This window comes from Aphelocoma coerulescens, chromosome 1 (genome assembly GCF_041296385.1).
Source record: "Aphelocoma coerulescens isolate FSJ_1873_10779 chromosome 1, UR_Acoe_1.0, whole genome shotgun sequence".
NCBI classification, from domain to species: domain Eukaryota; kingdom Metazoa; phylum Chordata; class Aves; order Passeriformes; family Corvidae; genus Aphelocoma; species Aphelocoma coerulescens.
The window spans coordinates 73,350,605-73,375,026 of record NC_091013.1 but is presented as its reverse complement, the minus strand read 5'-3'; the positions used below and the strand labels follow the sequence as shown (position 1 = coordinate 73,375,026).

Sequence of the window (24,422 nt, the reverse complement as noted above, 5' to 3'; positions counted from 1 at the left end):
GTGTTTGCACACATTAGCAGTAGACTGTCTGTTCAGGAGCACTCAACATCCTCAACTCCAGATAATGATACCATTTGTTAGAAAGAGATGGTTAGTGAAATCGAGTTTAAAAAGGCATTCACCACTGGATTGCTGCCAGATGCCCATAAGAAGCTAAACAGTTTAATCACAGATAGGCCTGGGTTAAATGAACATGTAAGTTATTTCAGTGTCTAACAGGTTACTATTAAAAAAAAAAAAAAAAAAAAGAGTGTTTTCCCTACCTGTGGTAAGTTCTGAAGCTATTGATAGTCAGAATTGTCTACTGACACACCTAAACTCCAGTCATCACCAAAACAAACAGACCTCAATTTGCAAGCTGTGATTTTACTAGCCAGCAAAACCCAGCCAACAGATCTGAATGTAATCATAAAACTGATAATCCATTTCCTGCAGACAAAGTATTTACTTTGCACTGAGCATTCAAAAGGCATCTGTTGTTGTGCTAAAAGGAATTAACAATTCAGAGGAAAATGCACAAGTCATAGCAGAGGAAAATCTGTAGAGAACTTTCCTTACAGTGAGATACCTAAGGAGCTCAGTTAAATGCATCAAGGTTCATTCAGTTACAGTCTTTACATAATGGAACAAATTCTCTTTGCTGTTGTATAAGGTCACTGCTTTTTTATTTTGCCAGGCAAATGTCACAGAAAAGTCACTAGTTGGTAAGGCTGGGTAAGATTTTTTCTTTCTAAGAGCTGTAAAAACAAGAAGCTACTAGAAAGACTTGTTTAAGTTGTGGTACATCCACTATTTCAAACTGTATTTTCTCCAAGAAGCTTTCCAACTCAATTACCCAATTCAGTAATTACTCACCACCTCAATACTGTACATAAAGAAAATTATCAATATTTTGACAATAAATCCATGTTTAAACCTCGCCTTTTTTTCTTCCAGCTTAACAGGAGCACTTTTATTGGGCACAAGTCTTATTCTATGAGTCAAGAAAATGATGCTGTCTGTTCTCTGTATCTCATCAGAGAGAAGCTGTCTGCTGTACAGCTCATGCTTTATGTTTCCCCTGTTGCTTCCATCACAGGAAGTTCCAGTACACCTATGAGAGACCTCAGACTGTAGAGACTGGATCTCCCCAACAAATCCCAGGCACAATAAATACTCCACAGCACTGTATGAGCTCGTTCCAAGCTCTTTTTTAAACCCCTGCCCACTCTATGAGTGTATAAACTACATGCAGAACTGTGGAAGTCTTTTCAAGAACAACTTGTTTGTTCATCATGAAGAGGCTCCTAAGCTGTAGCCTGGGATTCTTCAGTTCAAATCTACTCTGGATTCTCAAGCTGGAGCCATACTTCACGCCTGCATATCTGAAAACAAAACTGGAATCTCTACTCCTACCCTCATCACCTTCTAATTGCTACTGCAATTTTTTTTTACTTCTACAAATCCCTTTTTCTCACACAACAAAATAAAATGCTGCTTCCAAGATACCAGCATTCGCTATCAAACTCTGACCTCAATTAAGTCTTGATTATCAATATTTTTCCTGACTTGCCTATTAAATCTTACAAACCAAGTGGCCCATCCTTTACTTCAGAGGTTCATCACTAATCTCTCAAGTTCCCCAAATACCACTTTTCCCAAGTTTACTCCCTTTCTGCTCTCTGTACTTCCCATAAGCACCTCTGTAGGGACTCCATTCTCCAGATTTTCTTTTTCAGTGCAACAACCCCTCTGTGACAAAATACACAGAAAATATTTGTGATTAATCACATGCTTAAGCATGCAGTAACTAGGGTTCACAATGACATTCAGAGTCATCCTGTAACAACTGCAAGCAGCACAAAACCCATCACATTCACCGGCTGTCTTTCCTATAACTGGTTTCTTGGCAGACGTTTATGAACTGCCTGATGCAAAATTTCCTGCTGGAGCCCACCCAAGTTTCATCCTTTGTTAGTTGAAAGTTTATTCCCTTTTTTAGTACTGGCAAACTCAATATCACAGCACTTCTGGAAATTATTGGACAGTTTGTCAAATGCAAGACATGAAGAGATATTCTGAGCCATTGGTAAGGCACACTGATGGCATTAGGACTTAACTCAAACCAGATATTTGAAAGGTTTAATAGGAATAAATCCTCAAAATACTTGAATTATTTGACAGAAAAAGTGGAAGGCTTTAAAAAATATCTATAGAATGTAATTTTTCAAAAGAGTAACAGCAAATGTTAAGTACTTTGTGTCAGCTTTGTCTGTCTCGATTATCTACGTTAAATCAGGTAGAATATAACAGTGACGTTTGGAGAAAACCATCAAATGTTTTCTATTAGAGCATTTAAGCTTACCTTTACAATGTGCATGATCAATTTTAAAAGTGCTAACATTGGATTTCCTCAGTATTACACGTTTTATTAATGTCATTTATAAAACAATGCATTCCCCAAGTTGTAATAACACCAAGCATCAGTTAAAACAGCAACTAGTAAAATGCTTTTGGCAAGACTGACAAGTATAGCACTAGCAGATCCAGAAGTGCTCTGTTCCCTGAAAGCTAATGAAGTTCTGAATCGGGACCCACTGAAACTGTATCAGCGCTCTTGACTCCGCACAGCAGAGCACAGAAAACAACGAAGTCACCTACTTCTTGCCTTCACAGCTAAAGTGTGTTACAATAAAAAATACACTGGAGATCATTTGCTTGCTTCTCTGAAATACCCCACAGGCACCGTGCCCACACACACAGACTGGAGAGGGCAAAACAATTGGTCTCTCCCTCCTCCTCCAGTGAGTGCCCTATAAACAGAATAGAAGAAGAAAAACTTGGTTCACTGAGCCACTTTCTATAAAATATTTTGAAACAGTAGTTTGCATAAACACCAAGTAACAATAGGCTGAACTGCAGTTTAGCTCAGGGCATAAACTGTGATAACTACCTCTTTGTGAAAGAAACTTAAAAACTAGTTTGGTTTCTGAAGTATTAAATGTCCTCGTTTGTTTTAAGTCCTAAGGGATACGGCCCCTCAGCAACTCTGCAGAATCAGACCGCCGTTTAGAGTAGCATGGTCTTATGAACAATAGCCTTGGATTTGTTGCAGTATTTATGGCTCAATTTTAATTCTTACCCATAGTCTTCAGCAGGAATAAATATTCAACACTAATTACAGCTGCCAAAGCACGTCTCTGAACTAGTACAGCTGAGGCAGACACACAGCCAGGTAAAACATGCTGAACAAACTCCTCTTGTATTAAAAAGATGCCAGCTCTCTCTCTTCACTAAAACACACTTTTTTTTAGCTGTTTTTATACTGTCTTCTAAGACTTAACCACTCCATATTTTTTACTTGTTTTCGTTCCATCTGAGCCTGCAAAAAATCCCATTTAGTGTCAAATTCTGAATTTAATTCATAAGATGTTTAACCTTCTCCTTTAAATCATTAGTAAGGCAATCTATCTGAGCTTGATACTTATCCTATAAGTACTGTTCTCTGCTTTGTAGCTCAAATTACTGCCACATCTACTATTTTTGCTTAAAGTCCTTCAGCAAGCTTCTAGTTCATGCAATATTTAGGCCAATAAAGTTGGGGATTTTTTTCCCAATTTTTACAAGGAATTGCTTCCAAATGGCTTGCCTGAAGTATTTGCCACATACAGTATTTCTCAACCTGCAAAATATTTTAATTTGATTTTTTTAGAAGGAGATAGTATGCTCTTTCATTTACTCATACCAGCAGTTCATCTGTCATAGCTCTAATAGTTTCAAGTCTACTAGAAATGTACCTTCCAGTGCTGGTGTTAATATTTTATGTAAGGATGGATGCAGAATTAACACTGAGGACTCTTATTGTCAACATACATAGAGGGAGCCAATTTCTTTGCAGCAGATGCTGGCAAGCAGATACATACAGCCTGGCTGGAGAAGCCTAGACTTCACACTATGCAGTTCATCCTGTTGAAGAAGCTGGTGGCAGCTGCAGCTCAGCAGCACCTAAGCCAGCTAGATATCTTACTAATTTCAGAGCCAAACAGGTGTTTGCTCCTGTACTTTAAGATACTGGTGCTGCATTTCTTTATCCTATCTGTTGCCATCATCAGCCTTTCAAAATCCACTCGCTAATTTTATAAATTAGGTAGCTAATCCTTTTATATTTAAAAACAAAGCTGCTCTTCATTTGCAGATGTCCTTTCACTACTATTGTGAAACACGAATTCCCACCCACATATCTGTGGAACCACTCTGTTGCCTGCAGCCATCCTGGAACAAACAAGATATTAATACAGCCTCTCACTGCGCAAAGCCTGCAGGAACAGGCATCATCACACCCCTGAGCTGAGGAAGGCCAGGTGTCCTAAGTCTCCAAAGCAAACTGGGAGCACAAATCAGGTATTCAGACTTCTGAAACAAGCACCACAGATGCAGAGCCATCCAGTTACTTTTACTGCTTGTTGTAAAGTCTTCAGAATGGGAAAGGCAAGAAGGTGAAATAGATTCTCAGCTGTCTCCAGCCAGAGACGGCATTTCTGCCACCGTAGTCTGCACTTCTGCAACCTGACAACTTCAGCATTACAACTTGACTTCCACATCATCACTGAGATGCTTCTTCTAATTAAGGTGTGACTAAGCCACATGCAGACTCCACCTTTGAATGTTTGTGTTAAATTGGAAGAGATGTGACAATTCCATTGACTTAAAGAGTCAAATCCATATGATTCACGTGCCTTTATAACACACTACACTATATAATGCATGTAACAGCCTTTATGCTGCTGGCACTTCATGTTTAACACTCCAACAGGATCTTCTCATAACCAGGAATGAGGTATCTTCACCAGGAGATGTGGTTCCAGAGCCCTGGTTTCATTGCTGAAGAGTCCCAGGTAAAATATTTATTCATGGCACTGTCCCTACTGCATGAATGGTAAGACAAAAGCTCCTAGTATAGGAATTCCTAACAAACCATCCTATAGACCATCTTTGGAAGAATTACTTAGCACTCATACCTCTTCCTTTTCTCCTCCTGCCTTACACTTGAAAGAGCTGAGTGAAGAATTATCAATAGTTTGTATGCAGTTTGTAGGTTTCTTTAAAACCACTAGAATATAGAGGAACAAAAATCCTCTTTTGTTCAGCAGCTTTCCACTCAATAAAATTCCCCATTTGTCTTCCCTTTCCTAGACTTCTTTCCTCTTGCTAATCAGTGCCAGCCTCCAATTAGAATTGATAATAGAATAAAGTCTTTTTATGCTTTTCAGTCATCACTACATAAAACACCATACTATAACTCCCTTCTCCATCCAGTTCCTCCTTCTTCTCAGAAAAAAAACCTTAGAATAAGTTTAGCTGTTTTAATCCTTTTTGTATTCTCAGGCCAAAACCAAAATTCTTTCCAACCCTCCTGTTCTGGACTTGGGAGTGTGAATACTGAGCATGAGCTGGGCTTGTTTGCTGCACCTTCAGCTAAACTGGTGTTGCCACCACTGTTCCTGCTCTCTACCATCTCATAAAATATTGGCTTTTACTATACATATCCAATAAAGGAAAAAAAATTAATTTTCCCCTGGACATAACAAGCTTGCAACAGCATCACAAGGTCAGCCTGTCAGCCTGGTATGCAAGACTAAAATCCAAAAATGAACTGAAGGCCCAATGTGAAGAAGGTGGAAGGTATATGAGCAAAAAGGAAATGCAAACAGTGATTTTAGAAGAGGGAAATCAGATATAAAAAGGAGACTATGATTGTGAAAGATGCAGTTTATAACATCTGGATACTGCCATCTTACTACATTGCTGTGTTTGTGTAAAATGGCTGCACACCTTAAAACATCAGCACAAGTGTAGAGAATCCATGCCAGAATCCCACAATAAAAACATTTCTGTTCGTTGAACATAAAAACACAGGCAAAATAGTAGGGAGGCATCAGGTGTCACACAATAACAAAATAGATTTGGACCAGCATGAAAACTGAGCGAAGTCTCCCAGGTAGGCTGAAGGAATCCCTTCCCCCCTTGCATTGTCCACTCTCCCAGCAATTTGTATTTTTCAGCAAAGCTGTCCAGGCTCATTGCAACTCTCTGGAAGTTAAGAGGTCCCAGAAAAAACTGCACTGCTGTGGAGAACATAGAAATGACAGACCTGCCTCCATTACACCACGGCACACCTGGGACTGAGACAAAATGCTCAATTCTTTCCTGTTTTCACAAACTACATCTGATCCTACTGTGCCAAAGTACAAAAATCTTACATACTTTAAAATATGCCTCTTCCTAGCTGCCAGTCACTGAAAGAGGAACAAGTCTGACCCCTTGTACCACCTGGGGTCCTTCATATGACCCATCTCTAAGCAAAGAACTGCAGAGACCAAGCACTGGCTTCACCCCAAGAGATGCCTGCAAAAAAAGCTAGAACTCCTGGAACACTTCTTCCCCTCTTAGTACAGCCATGAACCACACATCAGGAGCCAACCTTTGATAAGAGGCACAAATACCATTAAAACAGAGCTCTAAATCAGTGGAGCTTTTTATATACTGTAATAGATCCCAATTGTATTGAAACATTAATATTAAGCTCTAAGGACTAAGGATATGGTACTGGGTCCAGGACACATGCTTTTAAAAGGTCCCTAAATGCTTATACATCTAGTAAAGCACAAAAGCTCTAAAGAAGCTGCTGCCATCTGTTTTCTAGACTTTGACATTTCTGTATGATCCTCTCCCTACTCCCACCAACTGTTATTTGGAGACAAAAGAAGAAACCAAAACCATAAAAACTAACACTAGGACTGCATTCTTGAGTCACAACACTCCTCTTGAATAGTGAAAGAATCTCCAAAACGTGGTACAATAAGTTGCATGGTGGGCAGAGTTGAAGCTTTAACTCATCCTTTCTTTATTTCTGACATTTAAATCAGACTCAATTTCTTTTGCATGTAGTTCTTTGCAGTTTAATGTGAATATTTTTATTACCTGCAATTTGAAGTAAACATCTTTGTTTTAGACCAACAATTTGAAAGTAGTGGTTGAAGAGGAAAGAATAGTTAAGTGCCAGCTTTCCTTTGATCCTCAGTCTTCACAATTGGGACAGGCAGGGACCCCACTAACCACATCATAGATTAGGTTCAGAACATCTTTTGTCCATGTCATATAAAACATTACTCTTTTGGATAAGCAAAAAAATAACTTAATGATACCAGCAGTAATTAGATCAGGTTTATTTTAAAAATCAAGTAATGTTTAAGCAGTTCTTTACTTCTCTATTTTCCAGTAAAATCAGGTGCAGAGCTTGTTTTGGGGAGGGCTACAACAACTGTGATATGCTTAAAGGGCCCCCAACCACTGTCTATTACTTACAAAAGCAACCTCCACCTTCACCTTTTATGTTAGTTTAGGTTACCACCTCAGACAGAGATAGTCTACACTCTCCAGTCCCATCAGGACATCATATTAACTGCTTTAAAAGCTCAAGTAAAGACCCAGTAAGTGACAGTGGGCACTGACACCCATGCAGCACGCACAGTACCTGAAGGTTAATTCCTCCCCAGCCAGGGACATTAATTAAGCAGCCTTTTCTCTGCAGGGAGTACTCTGATGGCTGATCAGAATCCACAACACTGAAGATTCATATACTTCCTCAAAACAACTTGTTAAACATTAGAAACGGTACAGAGAAAGGCAGAGATGGGATTGAACTTCTCAAAGCACACAGTTTCTCACAGCCCAGGAGCTCCACAAGCACAGCACACTCACAGCAGTGTACTGCACAGCAACTGCTGGGTCCAACAACCTCCAATGGGACATGCCCTACTTTTATGAGGTATGCCAGCCCTAATGGGATGCCTGTGCTCTGTCCATATTGATCTTCAAGTTAACCACACCATTAAAAAACAAAAACAAAACAAACAAAAAAAACAACAAAAACAACAAAAAACTGATCACAGGAAGAAAAAATATCTGCAGTTTCCTGTCCACACAGCCTGCATGAACCATGCATATACCTGTATATACATATCAGCTTATAAACAAGAGAACCATGTGTAGCCATTTGTTTTAAAAACAGCCGTACAATATTTACTCTCTAAATGTGAAGGCACTTGGTATTTTAAAACTCTAAAGTTCAAAATGTGAATAAAAGTCACCTTGTCCTGGGGAGAAGAAAATCTCTCAAAGAAGCGCTGCCATACAACAAGGTACTGAACCTTTCATGAAGACAGTGTGCAGTTTTCAGAATAGCTACTCAGTCATTTGAAATTACTTCACCACATCTTTCACTTACCAAAATGCAAAAAATGCTAGTGGCAGTACTGTGCAATAAAAGGAAAGCAAGTCACTAGGTTTCTGTGGTGTACCCAGAATACCAGGCACCACAGGTATCAGTCACTGTGTAGTGACTGAGCACTGGAACAGGCTGCCCAGAGAGGTTGTGGAGTCTCCCTTACTGGAGGTATTTAAGAGCTATCTGGATGCAATCCTGTCCTGTGTGCTCTAGGATGGTCCTTCTTGAGCAGGGAAGTTGGACCAGACAACCCCACTGTGGTCCCTTCTGTGGTTCGGTATCACCCCAATGGCCAAAGCAGTTGAACAGGGTTTTAGCTGACCAGGTACAGCAGGACAGTCTCCCAGAACAACTCTACTGTTGCAAACAAGCACGAAGTGGGCTACTTAGACACTTTTTCTTAAATCCCCACTAGTTACTTCACCCATTCAACAAGTCAGACAAAACCAGCAATTCCCATGAATGTGCTAAGAACGCCTGAGCTCAGCAATTAAAGTAAAAGCTTTTTACACTTGGGCAGAATAAAACCTAGTTCTATGTTGCCTTTAAAAGTCTACCCTAACAAAACATCCCTGAACAGCTTAGATTTCCAGCCCACACATGTTGGTTATCAGAAGAAACAGACATGAGAAACAGTGAAGAAGAAAGCTTGCATACATTTCTTCCTTAGATTCCTAAAACCAGCTGTACTGAAAAAATAAAGCTAAGTCAACCACCCAGCACCAGCAGAGGGACAGTCACAAGCACCAGGGGTTAAAAGCAATTGTGCCTGATACCTTGAAGGGAACTATTTACAAGTGTTGCTTGATTTTATCCTTCCAAGATGAAGTTGGAATTTCTCACCCAACATTAATGCAGATACAAAAAACATCTTGCAAAGTAGCAAAACAATCCTGCAGTTCCTTGTTGCTCTGGAAGTCATCCCCAATTCTAAGTTTAACTTAGTCACAGTTCTTGCTCCTGCTATACCAAAAGTCTACAAAAACCCCAATCTAAGCAGCAGAAAACCCCACAGTATAGCTACATTCCATTTATAAATTAGAGCCAAATCAGGTCTCAAAATATGGCTATATTAATTCTGATGGTTTTATGAACTAGTTCCTAGTTTTGACAGTTTTAAGGATACTTGTTGGAGGATTGGAGAATAGCACACAAAAGGTCCCACAAATAACCCTCAACAGAGCCAAGAGATGCACACACACACACACACACACACCTGGTCTGTGGGCATTGATCTCAACATCATCACCTCGTCCCGGACACACTCATACCACTATGGCAGTCATTCCATTTCCTGACAAAATCACCGACCCACTGTTCCAGGAGACCCATCACACCGTACAGACTGGACGTGGATGACCTGTTTGTACAACGCAGTACCAAGGCATTTGGAAGTACCTCATCTGGAGAATAAGGCATGTAGAGGTAGAAAGTTTTGGAGAAACTTGGCACTGACTTGAACACTGAATATACCATATGCAAAAATGACCTTCCACCTTCTGCACACAGACAGTTCTGAGCTTAACATTTCCCCAGATGAAAGACTAAAGCCAAGTGAAAGGCTACAGAGGAGTGAACCACAGCAAATGATTCTACATACATAACAATCATAGCAGCCATTCTTGAACTGCAGAGCACTTCTTAAGACCTTTCAGCCTCCACAGAGACTGCCAAATCCTGCCTCCCCACTCATCAGGATCAGTTCAGCCAGCAACCTCTGAATGCTCAGCACATGTTTCTGAACAACAAGAAGCTCTTTTGCAGAAAGATGACGGGCAGTTGAGTGCTCAAAGATGTCTTCAGCCCAGCTGTATCGAGTTTGTCTTCATTTTGGCACCTTACCACATTATTTAAGGTTTTGGGTTGTTTTTAAGACTCCTTGGTTCTCCCTAGGAGGGCCGACAAGTAATAGCTCTTTCAGATCACATGTAGGCAAACAGCCACAGGTAACACCCTACACAGGTTTAGAAGCTCTGATCAAAGTGTTCCCTGTAGGAGCTTGAATTTGTGTGTTTACGTAGAAAAGGTTTATGCAGAGCATAAATAAAACAAATCCTAGAAATGCACAAAGACCACATATTATACAAAGTGAGATATGACAGAAGACCTGTGAGATGGAGCAATTTAGAAGTATAAGAGTGTGCCATGACATGGAAAACAGTAAGAGAAGGGGGATATGAAGGAGAAAGATTTAAAAGAGATCATAATTTTCACTATCTATTACTATCATCTATTCTAGACACTATTGGCGAAACAAGTTTGAAAGAGTAGAAGAAAGATGCATTCAACACAAATGCCAAAACAAGATATCAAAGCAGCCTTCCTAAAATAGGGAGGAGCTATTTAAACCTCCTTTTTCAGAAACAGCATAAGAACAGACTACTGGTGAATGCAGAATCCAAGTCTCTACCATTTTAACCCTGCCTGGTGTTCAGAACACAGAGCCCTTAAGCTGAATGGTAGTTCTGATACAGCAGAAAACGAGCTTTTCTTCAAGTTCTGGTGTATATCTTTGCAAGTACAGGTATTCCTCACACATTTGCTAGCTTACCTTTTCTTAGAAGTACTAAGGAGAATTATTAGCACAGAGATAAGATTTTTATTTTTCAAAAGGATGAGTTTAGTATTGCTCTGCATAAGCAGGTGAGCATCCCTTACAGACTGCAAAACAGAGGATTCTACAAATAATTATTTCCACTGGCTCTGAGCAACTGTGCAAAGGAAAGTCTAAACCCCACAAAAGTTAGCACACCACCAACATGGCTATTTTGCTAAATCACTTCCAACTGGGCAGCCTTGTTTGCCCTGCAGAATATGGTGGGATTTATTCACACAGTTAAAGAAGAGGCAAGTCTATAGATCTACACATTTAAAGTACATAAGCTGGCCAAAACCAGCATAGCCCATTGGAGCCAGAGCCTCTTCATTTCTCTACTCATGTGAACAAACTCAGAGTTTGCTTCCTAGTCTAGCCTGTTGAATCCAATCAGGTTTACTCTATTTCCCTCACGCATAGTTTTGGTTTTATTATCATGACTTCAGAGGTATGAATAGCAGAGAAGTACATTTAAGCCTAACCATTCTTTTCAGTGTAAGGTCAAATTTTTCCAAATATCTAGTATGGATTCAGCTGTGCTCCTACTGAACTTAGACATACTCTAGAGTCAGCTTCCACCAACACCAAGCACTTTTGGAAACTTTGACCAGAGCTGTTTTACCAGTTCAGTGTCCCACATATTACTACAGTGCCCTAAAGCCCAGAGTCCTCATGAAGGCAATTCCCTGTAGTATTAAGAAGCTTGCAGAACAGACTGTTCCTGCCTCTGTAATTTTATATCTGTACTTTTAACAATGGAAAATACAATATTTAAGCTGGTCCTGTGGGATAGAGCACGAGGCTCTGTTGGATCTTATGAAAGGAGTAATATTACAGTTGGTTTGAGTCTTGTTTCTGAATGCAGTGCAGCACCACATATTCTTTAGAGGCCTTTGTCTTCTGTACCTTCATGCATCAAGGTTTCAGTGAAATTCAAATATTAAACTTGGAAGACAAAAATAAATATTTCAATAAAAGCAAGGACAATCCTCAAATCCTCTCCCAGGAAAAGTTTTGAGATCTTTAAGACTACCCAATATTTAGAGAAGAAAATTCAGAATAGTAAGCAGTGATCAAGATAAGGCTACCTATTTCTTCACAACATTTGACAAACCATTACAAAAAACCAGAAAAGGTAAAATACTTCCTTGCAATTGCAGCCTGGTGAGCAAGGAATTACGGAACTTTTCTACACAGTCAGAAGACTTTACAAACCAGTTGCAAGGTTGCTGTAAGGCACCAGACCCTTGGCCTCTATCCAGCCTTATGGACCAGCAGGGAATTCGTAAGAGGAAACATTCAGTCACTCCCTAGCAGACAACATACTGTTCCAGGAGCTCAGGAAAAGGGTATTCGGCACAGCAAACAAGTAGTAAGAATGATGGACAACTGTGTCAAGATTCTGGTTGTGCCAGAATGCCTAAACAGGAAAAAACTGGCATTACTGAAGTCTAATGGAGAATCAGAGTGTCTGACATCTTTGGTTTGGAAAGAAGCATTATAAGAGACAGGACACTGAGCTGCAGTTAGCCTACAGACCTCATCATATTAAGAAACTGTTCTTACCAGATACAAGTGCATACACCAATGAATGTTTCTGTGCACTGTGTCAGAGACCATGCATTACATATGCCACACAAGCCATCTTGAAAGAGTTCAAACGTTTTGGTGTCAGCTAAGATACAAAGTTAATTTACACTTGCACTGGCAAACTGGAGGAACTTGGGTAAGCCCAGAGTCAACATGCACCACTCCCTAACCATAAAAAATACTGAAAGAAAACAAATACCAAACAAACACCTCCCCTCCAAAGAAAGACCCTACATCTTTTGTTTAAAGAGAGTGGTGATAACACTTCCAATACTGTTTTTACAAAACGGATGCCTAAAATGAAGGGATACAAATAGTTAGAGGTGGGTTCACAAGCAGAATTCTGCTGTAGTACCTCTGAATTAAAACCTGGTGACCTTTAGCATTCACACCATCACCCTCAACAGCTTTGCATAGGAAGTGAAGAATATTATATTCAATAAAGAAGGCAGGGGAATTTCAGTGAGAAGAAAGTAATTGTTCAATTTGGAACCTGACCAGAAGACAGGGGTTAACACACTAACACTTGTGGAAAGAAAAATATACCAGTACTATGAATTTCTCATGGAACAGAAGGTATTCCAAACCACAGTTTTATCTTTCTTCTAAAATAGCATACGTTCCAGCAGCGTACTTTTTTCTCATGTGCAGTATCTATGGAATGTTTATTTTCCAATTTGGGAAGTGTAGCGCTAAACATAGCACTGCTGGCTGCTTCTGCTCAGAAACTGAAGAGACCAGAAGCAATTTGGACAAGGTACTGCAGTATGGTGAAGAAACAGACACTGATACCATTTGGAACTGCTTGTGAGTATTATCACCCCACTGCTCAAGAGACAAATTTCACTTGCATTTGATGAGATAGATCAAGTAAAATGCTAAGACTTCAGTCACCTAAATATTAGGCTCACAATGCAAAATGGTAACAAATTCATTTTAAAAAGAGCAACTAGGGTAAACACTACTTGAAGGAGAAACTTATTAAGTTTTTATCAGGACATGCAGTATTTTTCCTACAAAATGGTTTCCAATGAAAAAGGTTGATTTTAGCTGTATTCATGCCTTTCTTCCAACCTTTTCCAAATACTTGGTGCTAAGTGAATTTGCTAGGAAGAATTGTAACAGAAACAGGAAGTTGAGGTGAAGCAGAGTATTTCAGGAACAAATTTTTCATTCATAATCACAGTTATGGACATGAGAACTCACTCAGCTGGTCATCCAGTATAAACAGAAACTGAACACTAAAGCAGATACCAGATCTGAACTGACATACACAAGTTTAAAACACAATACAAACTTAGTCAATCAGCTGAGTATTTTTCTTTAATAAATTCAAACAAGCAAACATTTTGCCAAATTGGGAATAGCAGTGGAAACTGGAACACTGGTTCAACTTAGAGATTACTCTGAATTACTTCCTCATCTGAACCACATGACAAGTAAAGCAAAATAATTCTAAGAATAGGAACAGTCACAATAATGGGATGAAGTTAAGCAGTAAGAAATGTTTGGCCATATAGCATGAACCATTTAAATTCAGGCTGTCAGGCAGTTAATAGTTACCCAAGGGAAAGAGCCAAAGATGCTTTACCTGTGTCATTTAAAAAACAAACAATACCAGTTAAAACAATATCTTTAAGTACTGTTTAAGTGTAAACTGTAACTTTTTCCCCTTTAAACACTAGCTATGCATTTGAATCATTCAAGCTCTGAGTGAGGTTCAGAAAATGTCATAGCACAGAGCACCAATTAAAAAGAACAAACAGAAGTCAAAACATGCAGCAGAAACTCACTTCGCCAGTCAGAGGACAAAATAATTACCAAAATTTGTAAGATCAAGCTCTCCTAAAGTTTGCCCATATAAGCTTTCCAGCACAGGACTGGTGACATTTTCCAAGTTAACTTAGCTCTTGCAAAGCAGCCAACAGGCTTTTAAGAAAAACAATCATAAGAAAGTCCCAGGACTGCTTTACACATCCCTACATACACCCTGAACAGTTTAGGTGATCATTTCTAATCATCTGTGACTATTCTTTATTCAAAAGTGCAGAGAGCACCATGTAATGCTGCAACTCCAAACCTTCCTCCCACTTCAATTATCTACAAACACTAAAGCTGTCAGAATGTCTCCTCCCTCACGGTTTTCAAAGTCATGAGATGAATATTGCTGTCATGAGTTGGCAGAAATAAAACAAGAGAACGAGCATTGATTATTTAGTAGGTGACAGACAAGGGGAAACATAAGATGTACATACAGGAAAATGTAACACATCCATAATTTTCTTTGGGACCAATTAACATTAGAATTGGCTTGCATACTCAGTCAGGATTGAGTTGCAATTTTTTGTCATGAAAAAGGGAATCTTATCTAATGAAAGCCAGCAAGACACTTTTTTTATCCAATAAATAAATACATTCTGAACTACAGCACAGAATAATCATTTTGTCAAATACTAACACCAGCACCAATATTTGAGTTGAGGAAATAAATATTCAAGAAGTGTTCCAGATGTTCATTTTGTGAGCTAAGTTATTAATGTCTCCTCCAAATCATGATGGAAGACCAGAAGCACCCAAGCTATGGCCTTACAACTCGGGAGTGCCAAGACAACCTCTCTTGTTTCCTCATCTCTCTTCCCTCCTTAGCTGATGAAGTGACACTAATAATTAGCAACATGTACTCTTCACAAGCTGCTTTTTTCCTTTCCTTCTCCAACCTTCTGCTTTCAATTCATTAAGCCCCTTCCTTTTCAACACCCAAGCAGAGACATGCTAGTCAAAGGGAATGCTCATTTCAGAACATATAGTGTCTGTTCTCAGAGTGATGCCTGTGGGCTCATGTCCTCACCCCAGCCTCCCTGCATGCTACATGCAATAGCAACACAGGTAGAACAGAGTTTTGCTGTTGCTGGGGGGTTGTTTAAAAAACATGTATTTTCTCATCTTGTTTCTTTTTTTACTCAGCTCCTAACCATTATCACTACAACTCCAATACTGCTCAAGGTACTGAAAGCAACAGTTTGTGCCGCTATCACCTAAAGTTGGCTGGTGAGGTTGGGCAGAAGCCCTCCAGTCAGTGTTCAGGTGCTGAGCAACAACTGCACACACCTTTCAACCTAAAAGCAAGCAGAAAATCATCCTGATGTAGACATGACATGCCAAGTGCCCTTGTAGAAACAGCAGATAGTCCACAGAAATTGCTGTTGCTGGATTTCCTCAATTTCTGTTCATGCTTTATAGACACCTCTTCAGAACAGGACATCTGATCAAAGTATGGCAGTAAAGCTGATGGATTGTACAGCAATTGAGACATTTTTCTTTGTTTTCCTATTGCCTGAAACCCTTCCTATAAGGGGATCAACTCACCGTTCATTCAGCTGAAAAGCTGCAGGATCTAAGTACACTTATGGAAAAGAAACAATATCCCAGCATGATTACCTCAAGCACTATTGCAGAAATGGTCAGTAACACAGGCAAAAGAGAAAAGAATGACTCTGAGGCAGCCCAGCCTTGGGTTCCCAGCCTTATGCTATGCATCTCTCTGGAGATGCTTGTTTTGTTGTGCTTAAATCTGTGAAAAAAATTAAACAAAGGACTACTTCTGTTGTCCAACAATTAATTTTAAGTACTGAGTAGTTATAAACTGCTTGGAATTACTTCATCATTTAAATGCTGATGGATTGCTCCTTCCTGATGGATGGCTAGTTAATATGGGATTAAACCCATACAAAGGCAGAGTCACTGCCACCTGCAAAAAAGTTCTATTCAACAACAATAACAAAAAGTTCCCAAAGCAGAGTCATAAAAATGTGTTTCTGAAACACCACATTAATTCAACTACAAATACTTCCAACTCAAGGCAGGCTCTTCAGCAGAGAATTAAATATCAATTTAAAATTAAATTGACTTTTTAAATATTAAATAATTAAATATTAAATGCCATAACACACAAGTTATATACTTCTCTGCTACTTTTATATTCAAAGCCAAATGCAGCAATATGCTGTACCTATCAGCTGGTGTATAAACAGTAGATGAATGATAACACTCCATTTTGTTATTAAAAGAATAATCTCACTTCTACCCAAGCCTTAACATTTTGTGTCTCACAAAACATCACTAAAAACAGGTCCATTAAAGGAACATTTGAAAACCAGAGACAGGCAATCATCAGCTCAGATCTCATAAATGAAGTCATGAGTTCAACTGCCTTCCAAACAACATTTACTTCCAGTGAAAAGTAAGTTTTGCTTGCTCTTGACATACTGACATCTCAGTCAGTGTGAGGAAAGATAATGAGATCTGTCAGTCTCTGGAAAAACTTTTAACAAACAAGGCTTTTTCTTAAAGAGTTGTTTGATTTGATTTTGCTAGCTTTACCAAGTCTCCCGAGGGGTGTATTTTTCTCCACTGTGCCAGTGGCCTGCTAGAGACACTGTAACAGTGGAAGACTTAACCTCATCAGAAGATACCATCTTTCCCTCTTAATGCAAAAAGGAGCCAGGTTTACTACAGTTTCATTTTAAGAGATTACTCCTGAGAATCAAGTTCAACTACAGTTTATGCCTAAAGCCCAGAAAATGAATATACAGTATGTCTTAACTATATTTTAAAAAAAAATATTTGAATGGCAAATGCAGCTGAAACTCCCCAGAGGAGATGAAAATGTTTTAGTAAATTTATGAAATATTAAGCCCCATGAATTTATGCAATGTTGAGAATAGCAAGGCAACTCCTCCTACAATGGCTAAACATCATACCACTAAGTTAAAGAGCCAGATCCCCCTCCCAATTAACATTTTTGTTTGAAGACTAACTCTAATTTGAAATGCCCTCTTTTTCAATTACATTTTAAAACTTTTTCCTGTGAAGTATAAGTGCACTGCCTTATTTGACAGACAAAGTACTATCGAAAACAATCCAGAGCAGAAAAAAAAATGTTTTTCTTGCTTCAGTATCAAGCACCTGGCAAGTGAATGGAAGGTTCCTGCAAAGCCTTAAAGGTTATTAAAAGCATTCCTCTTTTTCCCTGGGGACTTAAAACTCAATTATTTTCATTCCTCCTTTTAAGCTATGAAATTACATCATCTCTTCCCCTTTGATTTATACTTCACAGTATTTTTTCCGCATTGTTCCTCAATTTGCTAATTCACTAATAAATAAAGCCCCTGTTGGCTCCCCTCATGGAATAATGAAAGAGGAAATGTTCAGTATTGCATGTCTGTTGGCAAAACAGGACCATTATTTATATTCAGCTAATTATATATATTTTATAATATTTTGTAATTTTAATAATTTGCAATTTATTATTCATTTCAACTACATAGGTCTTTGACTTAACTCGTCAAATCTTCAGGAAATAAACTAACAAAGTGCCTTGGAAGGATCTCTACCACAGCATTGTGATATAGTAGGAAAGCAGGAGCTTTCTATCTGCTCTGTGTTTGTTAACTTCGTCACAAACAGAGCACAGCATCAGGTCAGTTCCCTTCCCAGGCACTTGGTGTTCTCGAAGCCCAAAGTACCTTAACTCTGGCCCTCTTCCTGGCCCTACATCGGGGCTTGTTGCATTCAGAAGATGGCTGCACTTGTGTTAGCTCCCTCTGGTAAAACACTTGTCACTCCACAAAACAGCTTCAGAAATGAGATCTCTGCTCTAAGACTTCATGCCTTCTTCCTCTAGCCCTCTGCCCAAATTTTAAAAAATTAATCAACAGTAGATTAATTGCCAGTGACAGAAAAATTGCTGTCACTGAACACTACAGGGAAGAGCCTATCTCCCTGGTCTTCATTCACTTCTATTGCATATTCATACAAATTGATACAAACCCCTCTGAGCCTCCTCTTTTCTCAGCTGAACCCTTCCAGCTCTCAGCTTCTCCCTGTAGGAAAGATGCTCCAGCCCCTTTTTCATCTTCATGGTCCTGCACTGGACTCTCTCCACTAAACCTCTTTGCATCTTATGTTAAGGATCTCAGAACTGGACACAACATTCCAGATGGGACCTCACCAGTGTGGAGAAGAAGGATCACCTCCCTCAACCTCAACCAATGGTCTTTATACTGCAGCCCAGGGTAGTGCTAGTCTTTGTTTTGCCACTAGGATTCATTGCTAGCTCACAGTCAGCTTGTCCACCAGGACCCAAAAATCCTTCTGGACAAAGGCACTTTCTAGCTTGGCAACCCCCCCAGTTTAAGGGGTTGTAACTCCCCAGGCATAGGACTTTGTATTTCCCCTTCTTGCACTTCATGAGATTTCTCTGCTCAATTCTTCAGCCTGTTGAAGTCCCTCAGAAAGGCAGCCAAGCCATCAGTGTAATCAATCACTCCTCAGTTTTGTATCATCTGTAAACTTGCTGAGGACATACTCCATCTAATCATCAGGAAATTAATGAACAGCTCTAGCCCCAGTATTGTGCAGTACAGCAGTCCAGAAAACAAATGCAAAGAAACTAGTCAGAAAAAAGCCCAAGGGTTCATCTATTTTGGGTGCATGGACAACATTGCTTTTGCCATGTGCACACACAAAAGGTAAGTAAGACTGCAAAAAAAAGTAGTACAAAGTCTCCATATAGTTATTTCCCACAAAGCAGGTCTTGCTTCTAGAATGCAAATAAAACTTCCTGCCTGCCTAAATCAACAGTCCCTTCTAGGTCACAGTTCTCCACGAATACCAGCAATGAGCACAAACACACACAATCCTCAAAGCCACATAATCTTTCAAAGTTAAAAATGATGCAGCCTTCCTGCTACACAGAAAGCAAAGTAAGCCAGCTTTTGGTTTTCATTTTCTTGGGGCTCTTATTTCCTTCCTTCTGCAGTAGTCATGACATAGGACCACATCTGTGTATGGCTAAATCCACAAACAGCAACAAACTGCTGTGACTTAGTAAAGCAAGCAGTAGTCTGACATTTTAATGAGGCAAATTGCACTGTTATCACATGCTCACAATACACAAGCAGAAGTCAAGACAAACTTAAATTCACCCAGAGACCCTCTCTCAGGCTGAGCTGAAAAGTCACACAAACATTTTGATTACAAATGACCACATCCATACTGCTCCTTCTCATCAGCGTCTACTATAACCGGGCAATCAGGCACAATGTTTTCTCATGATCTTTCATCACTTCATAGAAGAGATCGGACTCAACTGGGACTGACATTGCATTATGTCATATGCATATGCATTATGAGGGAATTGCATTATTTGATGACACAGTTTTAATGAAGGACATGCTTCCTCCTCCATAGGAGCAAGAAAGACTCTACAAAGCAAGCTGCTCTCCATACTTAGTGTGGCAGTGTGCAGACTAAGTTTTATTCACAGGCTTCACACCCATTTTGTTACCCAAAAAAGTAATGGAATTCCTTACCTGCAACAGATGACCGCTTTGCAGGAGAGTGCCAAATCCAGAAAGCTCTGCCTGACTTCAAATGAAAGGGCATACTTCAGTGTGTGGCCATCAATAATCAGGGCAATATCATTTTCCTTGCCCAGTGACTCCCCCAGACTGGTACAATGTTGAGTCAGAGAAGCTCTTGTTGCCTGAAGGATAAACAAAAAGAAAATGTTTCTTCCTAATCCAAGAAAAGTGCATTCAAACTACAGCAAGGTAACTCCAGACCGTGCAACAGAGCACAGCATACATGCACCCAAATTGGCACTGATGTGAGCTAATGTGTTAACAGTATCTCGTGCAGACATACTGACTTGTGTCACAAATCACCAAAAGCTGCCTCTGCTTTCCTAGGAACACATCTTGTTTCAAAGCAGACTCCAGCACTTTTACCACACAGTCCTGCATGATGCATGTGCCCAAAGCAGTTGTGATACAGCCTTTCCAACTGTAGCCCAAACACATCAACTTTCCCAGGCCAAACAGGTAGGAAAAGAACCAGGCCACTTTCACACAAAGGGGAAGGGTGGGGGGAAAGAGGGAAAGTTGCTTTGCAATTCATTTTCTCTCACCCCACTCATTAGTATGGTAATCAAAACAAACTCACTCTGATTCACTAGAAAACTAGCCCCCAACTGGAGGCAAATTTACAGATTAAGTTAATGAGTATGACAGAGAACACAATCCAGCCATTTCAGACACAGATTACCTTTTTCACCTTCTTCTTTACAAGAATGACTGCATAATTCCCTGTTTCCCCATTAAAATGTGAGGGATTAGATTTATGACTTCATGGCATGCTTTATTTACACTGTACCTGAAAATTTAACACAAAGTAGATGACTGTGCTTAAACCATTAGAGACCAGTGCTGGGAAAATAAGGATAAGTCTTCAGGGAAGAAAGCTGTTTTATCTAGTTCAACACTACTATGCAGTGACAACATTCACAGGAACTCCAAGGATGGTATAACGGATACGGGTTGGGTAATGTTATCAATAATAGAATTTGATCCCAAGAGCCCCTGCCCCTGGGATCTTGGAGTGTCATTTCTTTTTCTTTACTGCTTCCTTTCAGTCTTGCTCAAACATTTTTCTTGCTCTCAAGTGCAGAATTAACCCCTGTCCTTCTCCTGAATGCACACACGGGATTAAATGCTTCTCTGACTATTTGAAACCAAGGGAGAACTCCCTGCCCTTATTCCCTGTCTAGCACTTGGGGCACTTCAGAGGTAACACCCCCATTTTTCACCTGACCCAAAGGAGGGTGAAGGGCCAAGGCCCAACCGCTCCCCCCTACAGACAGAGGAGAATCTGAGGGCAAGCTCAGGAGGGTTACTGAATATCCATCATCTATTGCTCAAAAGAAAAAGCCACAGAAAAACTTATAAACGGTGATATTTCTCATCAGTTGAAATTACTAGTCTCTCCCTAGCTTATTGTCATGGCTATGCATAAGCTTCATCCAATTCATGCCCTGGTCACGGAATTTACTCATCTTACATATAAGATGACACAGAATTAGTAACAGGGTTAATAATACTCCAAAATGCTATAAATCAAGGATTACAAATCAGGCACTTCATTTTACCAGCACTTGGTAAAACTCTCAATGTACTCTTCCATACGCAGGACTAATTTACAACCTAACAGCTTATACAGAGAAAAGAATGAATTATTATTTCTGTTTCTTCCAACTACTTAAAATTGCCATGTAAAAAATCCCCACCAAACTATTGCTCCTATAGGCCAGTGCAATTGAGCCAAATAAACCAGACCCAATGTCAGTGGGTATATAATGAAGACCTTCTAAGTAAGCAGGGGAACAAACATTTGGAAACCATGGGGAACTACATCCTTCTGTGGGCAACTCATTACCGGTTACTAGAGTAAAAATCCCTGCTTTGATCCCTAGCTTTTACTCTGTGCTTGACATCAAGGGGTAAGTTTCTTTGAGTCACATCAAGCAAGAGTAAATCAATCCTTTACAAGAATAAGCATGATAGAGCAGAAATCAATAGTAATCCTAAGAAAGTATCTGAATAAACTCAGACCTGTGGAATACCCCTGCCTTTTTTACTGAGTATCTATCAAGACTAAATGCTAAGTCTGTCAGGGGTTCTGACAAAACCAGAATATTAGAAACAAATATAGCAAGCCTTTCACTTAGCCATAATAAACTTGGTTTTTCTTCCCAGGCACAGAGCATCCAGCTGCTCTGGGGAAACCTGGAGAGGTGCCTGCCAATGAAACCTTGTGGTAGTGGCATATTGATTTCCACCAAATATTAAAAATATGCAGCTTTACTTAAAAGTCAGAAGGTGCAAAAACTGAAAAGTCCATCCGTTTGAGTAGCCCTGATTCAGTGGGTTATTCTAATAAATATGGACACTTCATAAGCCAGTAGAGGGCATGTACATGTGCTTAAGCTGTCAGTTGAATCAGAGCAACATTATCAGTTAGAGCTTTATAAGGGCTTAAAAACTCATTCATAAGTCCACCAAGTGTCAGAGAACAAATATTGAAAAAAAAAAATCAGACTGTAAAAAGTCAACTACAGAGCTCAAACTGAAAAAGCTAAGGAAGTCAGGTTTTAATTTATTTTTATTCTACTTTTACACCTTTGACATGATGGGTTGACTAGTTTCTAAAAATATGAACATTTGACATAAACGCATTTAAGGGTTAATGTTATGGCCTCTGCGCTTGAGTTAAATTCGAGACATAGTGCTATATTCCATAATAAACCTATCCCACCTGCTCTTCCTGTTTGTTTTTCCATTTCCATTTTAACAAGTTGCAATCATAAATATAAACCTTGAGCAGAACATTTACTTGCATTACTGCTTTAAAATAAACTTTCAGATTTTATTGTTCTCTCTCTGCATAGTTTCCATACAGAACATGAAGTAACATTATTAGTTCACTATTATAAATCTTCATAGCAGACTAAATTTGTTGACAGGCAGAAAACAAAAACATCCTGAAGCAGAGTTTGTGTGGTCCTCTCTGGATTGCACTCTCAGGATCTTTAACAAAACTTGTGATAGCATGCCTGTATATTCTCACTTCCTAAAACCTCAGGAAAAATCCCTGCTGTGCCCAGCTTCATATTTGAATTACAATACTGACAAACATTCTGGGATTTACCAGGCTATTATTTTGTAGGCTAACAGAGCAAATATTAATACTTTTCACATGATGCTTAAAGTCAACTGGGAAGTCAACACAATCAGAGTTAACTTAATCAGAGCTCTGCTGATTTCACTAAAAACAAGAGCAGACTCCTCATGCTGTAATAAGAAACATCAGGAACATTACTGTATAGGTTATATAATTAGATCTTAAGCATGCTTTTTTGTGTGCACCATGTGCCTTTGGGAAGGGGTTTTTTGTTGTTCTTGGGGTTTTTTTTCTGCCCATTCCCTCCCACCAGAGCTTTGCACACTAAGAAATGTTGGTGTGTGAGGCAACTCAGTATCCGACACAGAATGACAGTATCAGATACTTGCCAAGAAAAAACAGAAGTCAGAGGACTTGCAAAAACCGAGTGCAGAAGACTCCAGCAGGATAATAGCCATTCCCTAAGCTTATCTTAGAAAAAAGCTCATACCCAGAGAAGAACTGGACAGTTATTTAAGATAATCAACTCCAAATCTCCTGTTCTCTTTCCTCCCTGGAAAGGCTCACATAGTCACTGAAATGACAGCAAGGGATAGAAAGGATAAAAATTTGTGCAGCCACTACACTCATGGTTCACTGTAAGCATACAGCCATACATGGCCCACAAGGAAAGAGATCTCAGGAAGAGAAGTCAGTGGCTAGTAGCTTCATGTAGGCCAGAAGGCATCTTTAGCTGAAGAGAGCCACTCACTCCTGAATCTGTGACCTCTGATAGACATAGCCCTGGTAAGGCCAAAATCAGCCCTACATTCTGGCTGCCCATATTTCATGCATCCTCAGTTGGTTGGAGCATGGTGCTAATAAAGCATACAGGCCAATCAGTTTAGTGTTGGATTCAATGATCCTTGTGGGTCCCTTCCAACTCAGAATATTCTGTGATTCGTCCTCCTTGAACAGCCATTCCTCCATCTCAGAAGACCTAACATCACCCTCACACAACGAGCTCCTGCAGTAAGAGATGTTAACCTTACACATCAGTTTAACTGCAAGCTAAGTCAATCACATGCTATTTGCTACTGTATTTATCTAGAAAGTACTGCTAGCTACAGCAGTTCAAAGCATTTTCCAAGTTAACTTCTTCCATCATCCTATTACTAATTTCCAAGCCACTAATTCTGATATGAGATTATATAAATTACACAATCTGCTAACTCACTAGAGTACACTGAAGTGCCAGCTCAACTCGTTTTACCAATCTAAGAATTTACTTTTTACAGCTTCTGTTTTCCTTCCTATGTGTGGATAATCTGAATCATCAGATGTAACAACTCTTTCACTGTATTGAAAAAAGTGGTTTCAATCAAAATACCAGCCACATCCCCTGCCCCCAGTGTTAAATGAAAAATATTCCAAGGAGAACTTAAGAATTAAGCAAGGAATCCACTGCATAAC

At 39.5% G+C, this 24,422-nt stretch overlaps 1 protein-coding gene across 8 annotated transcripts in view; it reads right to left on the bottom strand.

The window, feature by feature from the left end:
- ATP8A2 (ATPase phospholipid transporting 8A2) overlaps positions 1-24,422 on the bottom strand; it is a 320,016-nt gene that overhangs the window by 179,571 nt on the left and 116,023 nt on the right. For all 8 annotated transcript variants that reach the window (XM_069013203.1, XM_069013240.1, XM_069013228.1 and 5 more), the window contains one exon: positions 19,826-19,998. In XM_069013203.1, coding sequence (XP_068869304.1) covers positions 19,826-19,998 — 173 coding nt within the window. The remainder of the gene's footprint in view (positions 1-19,825; positions 19,999-24,422) is intronic.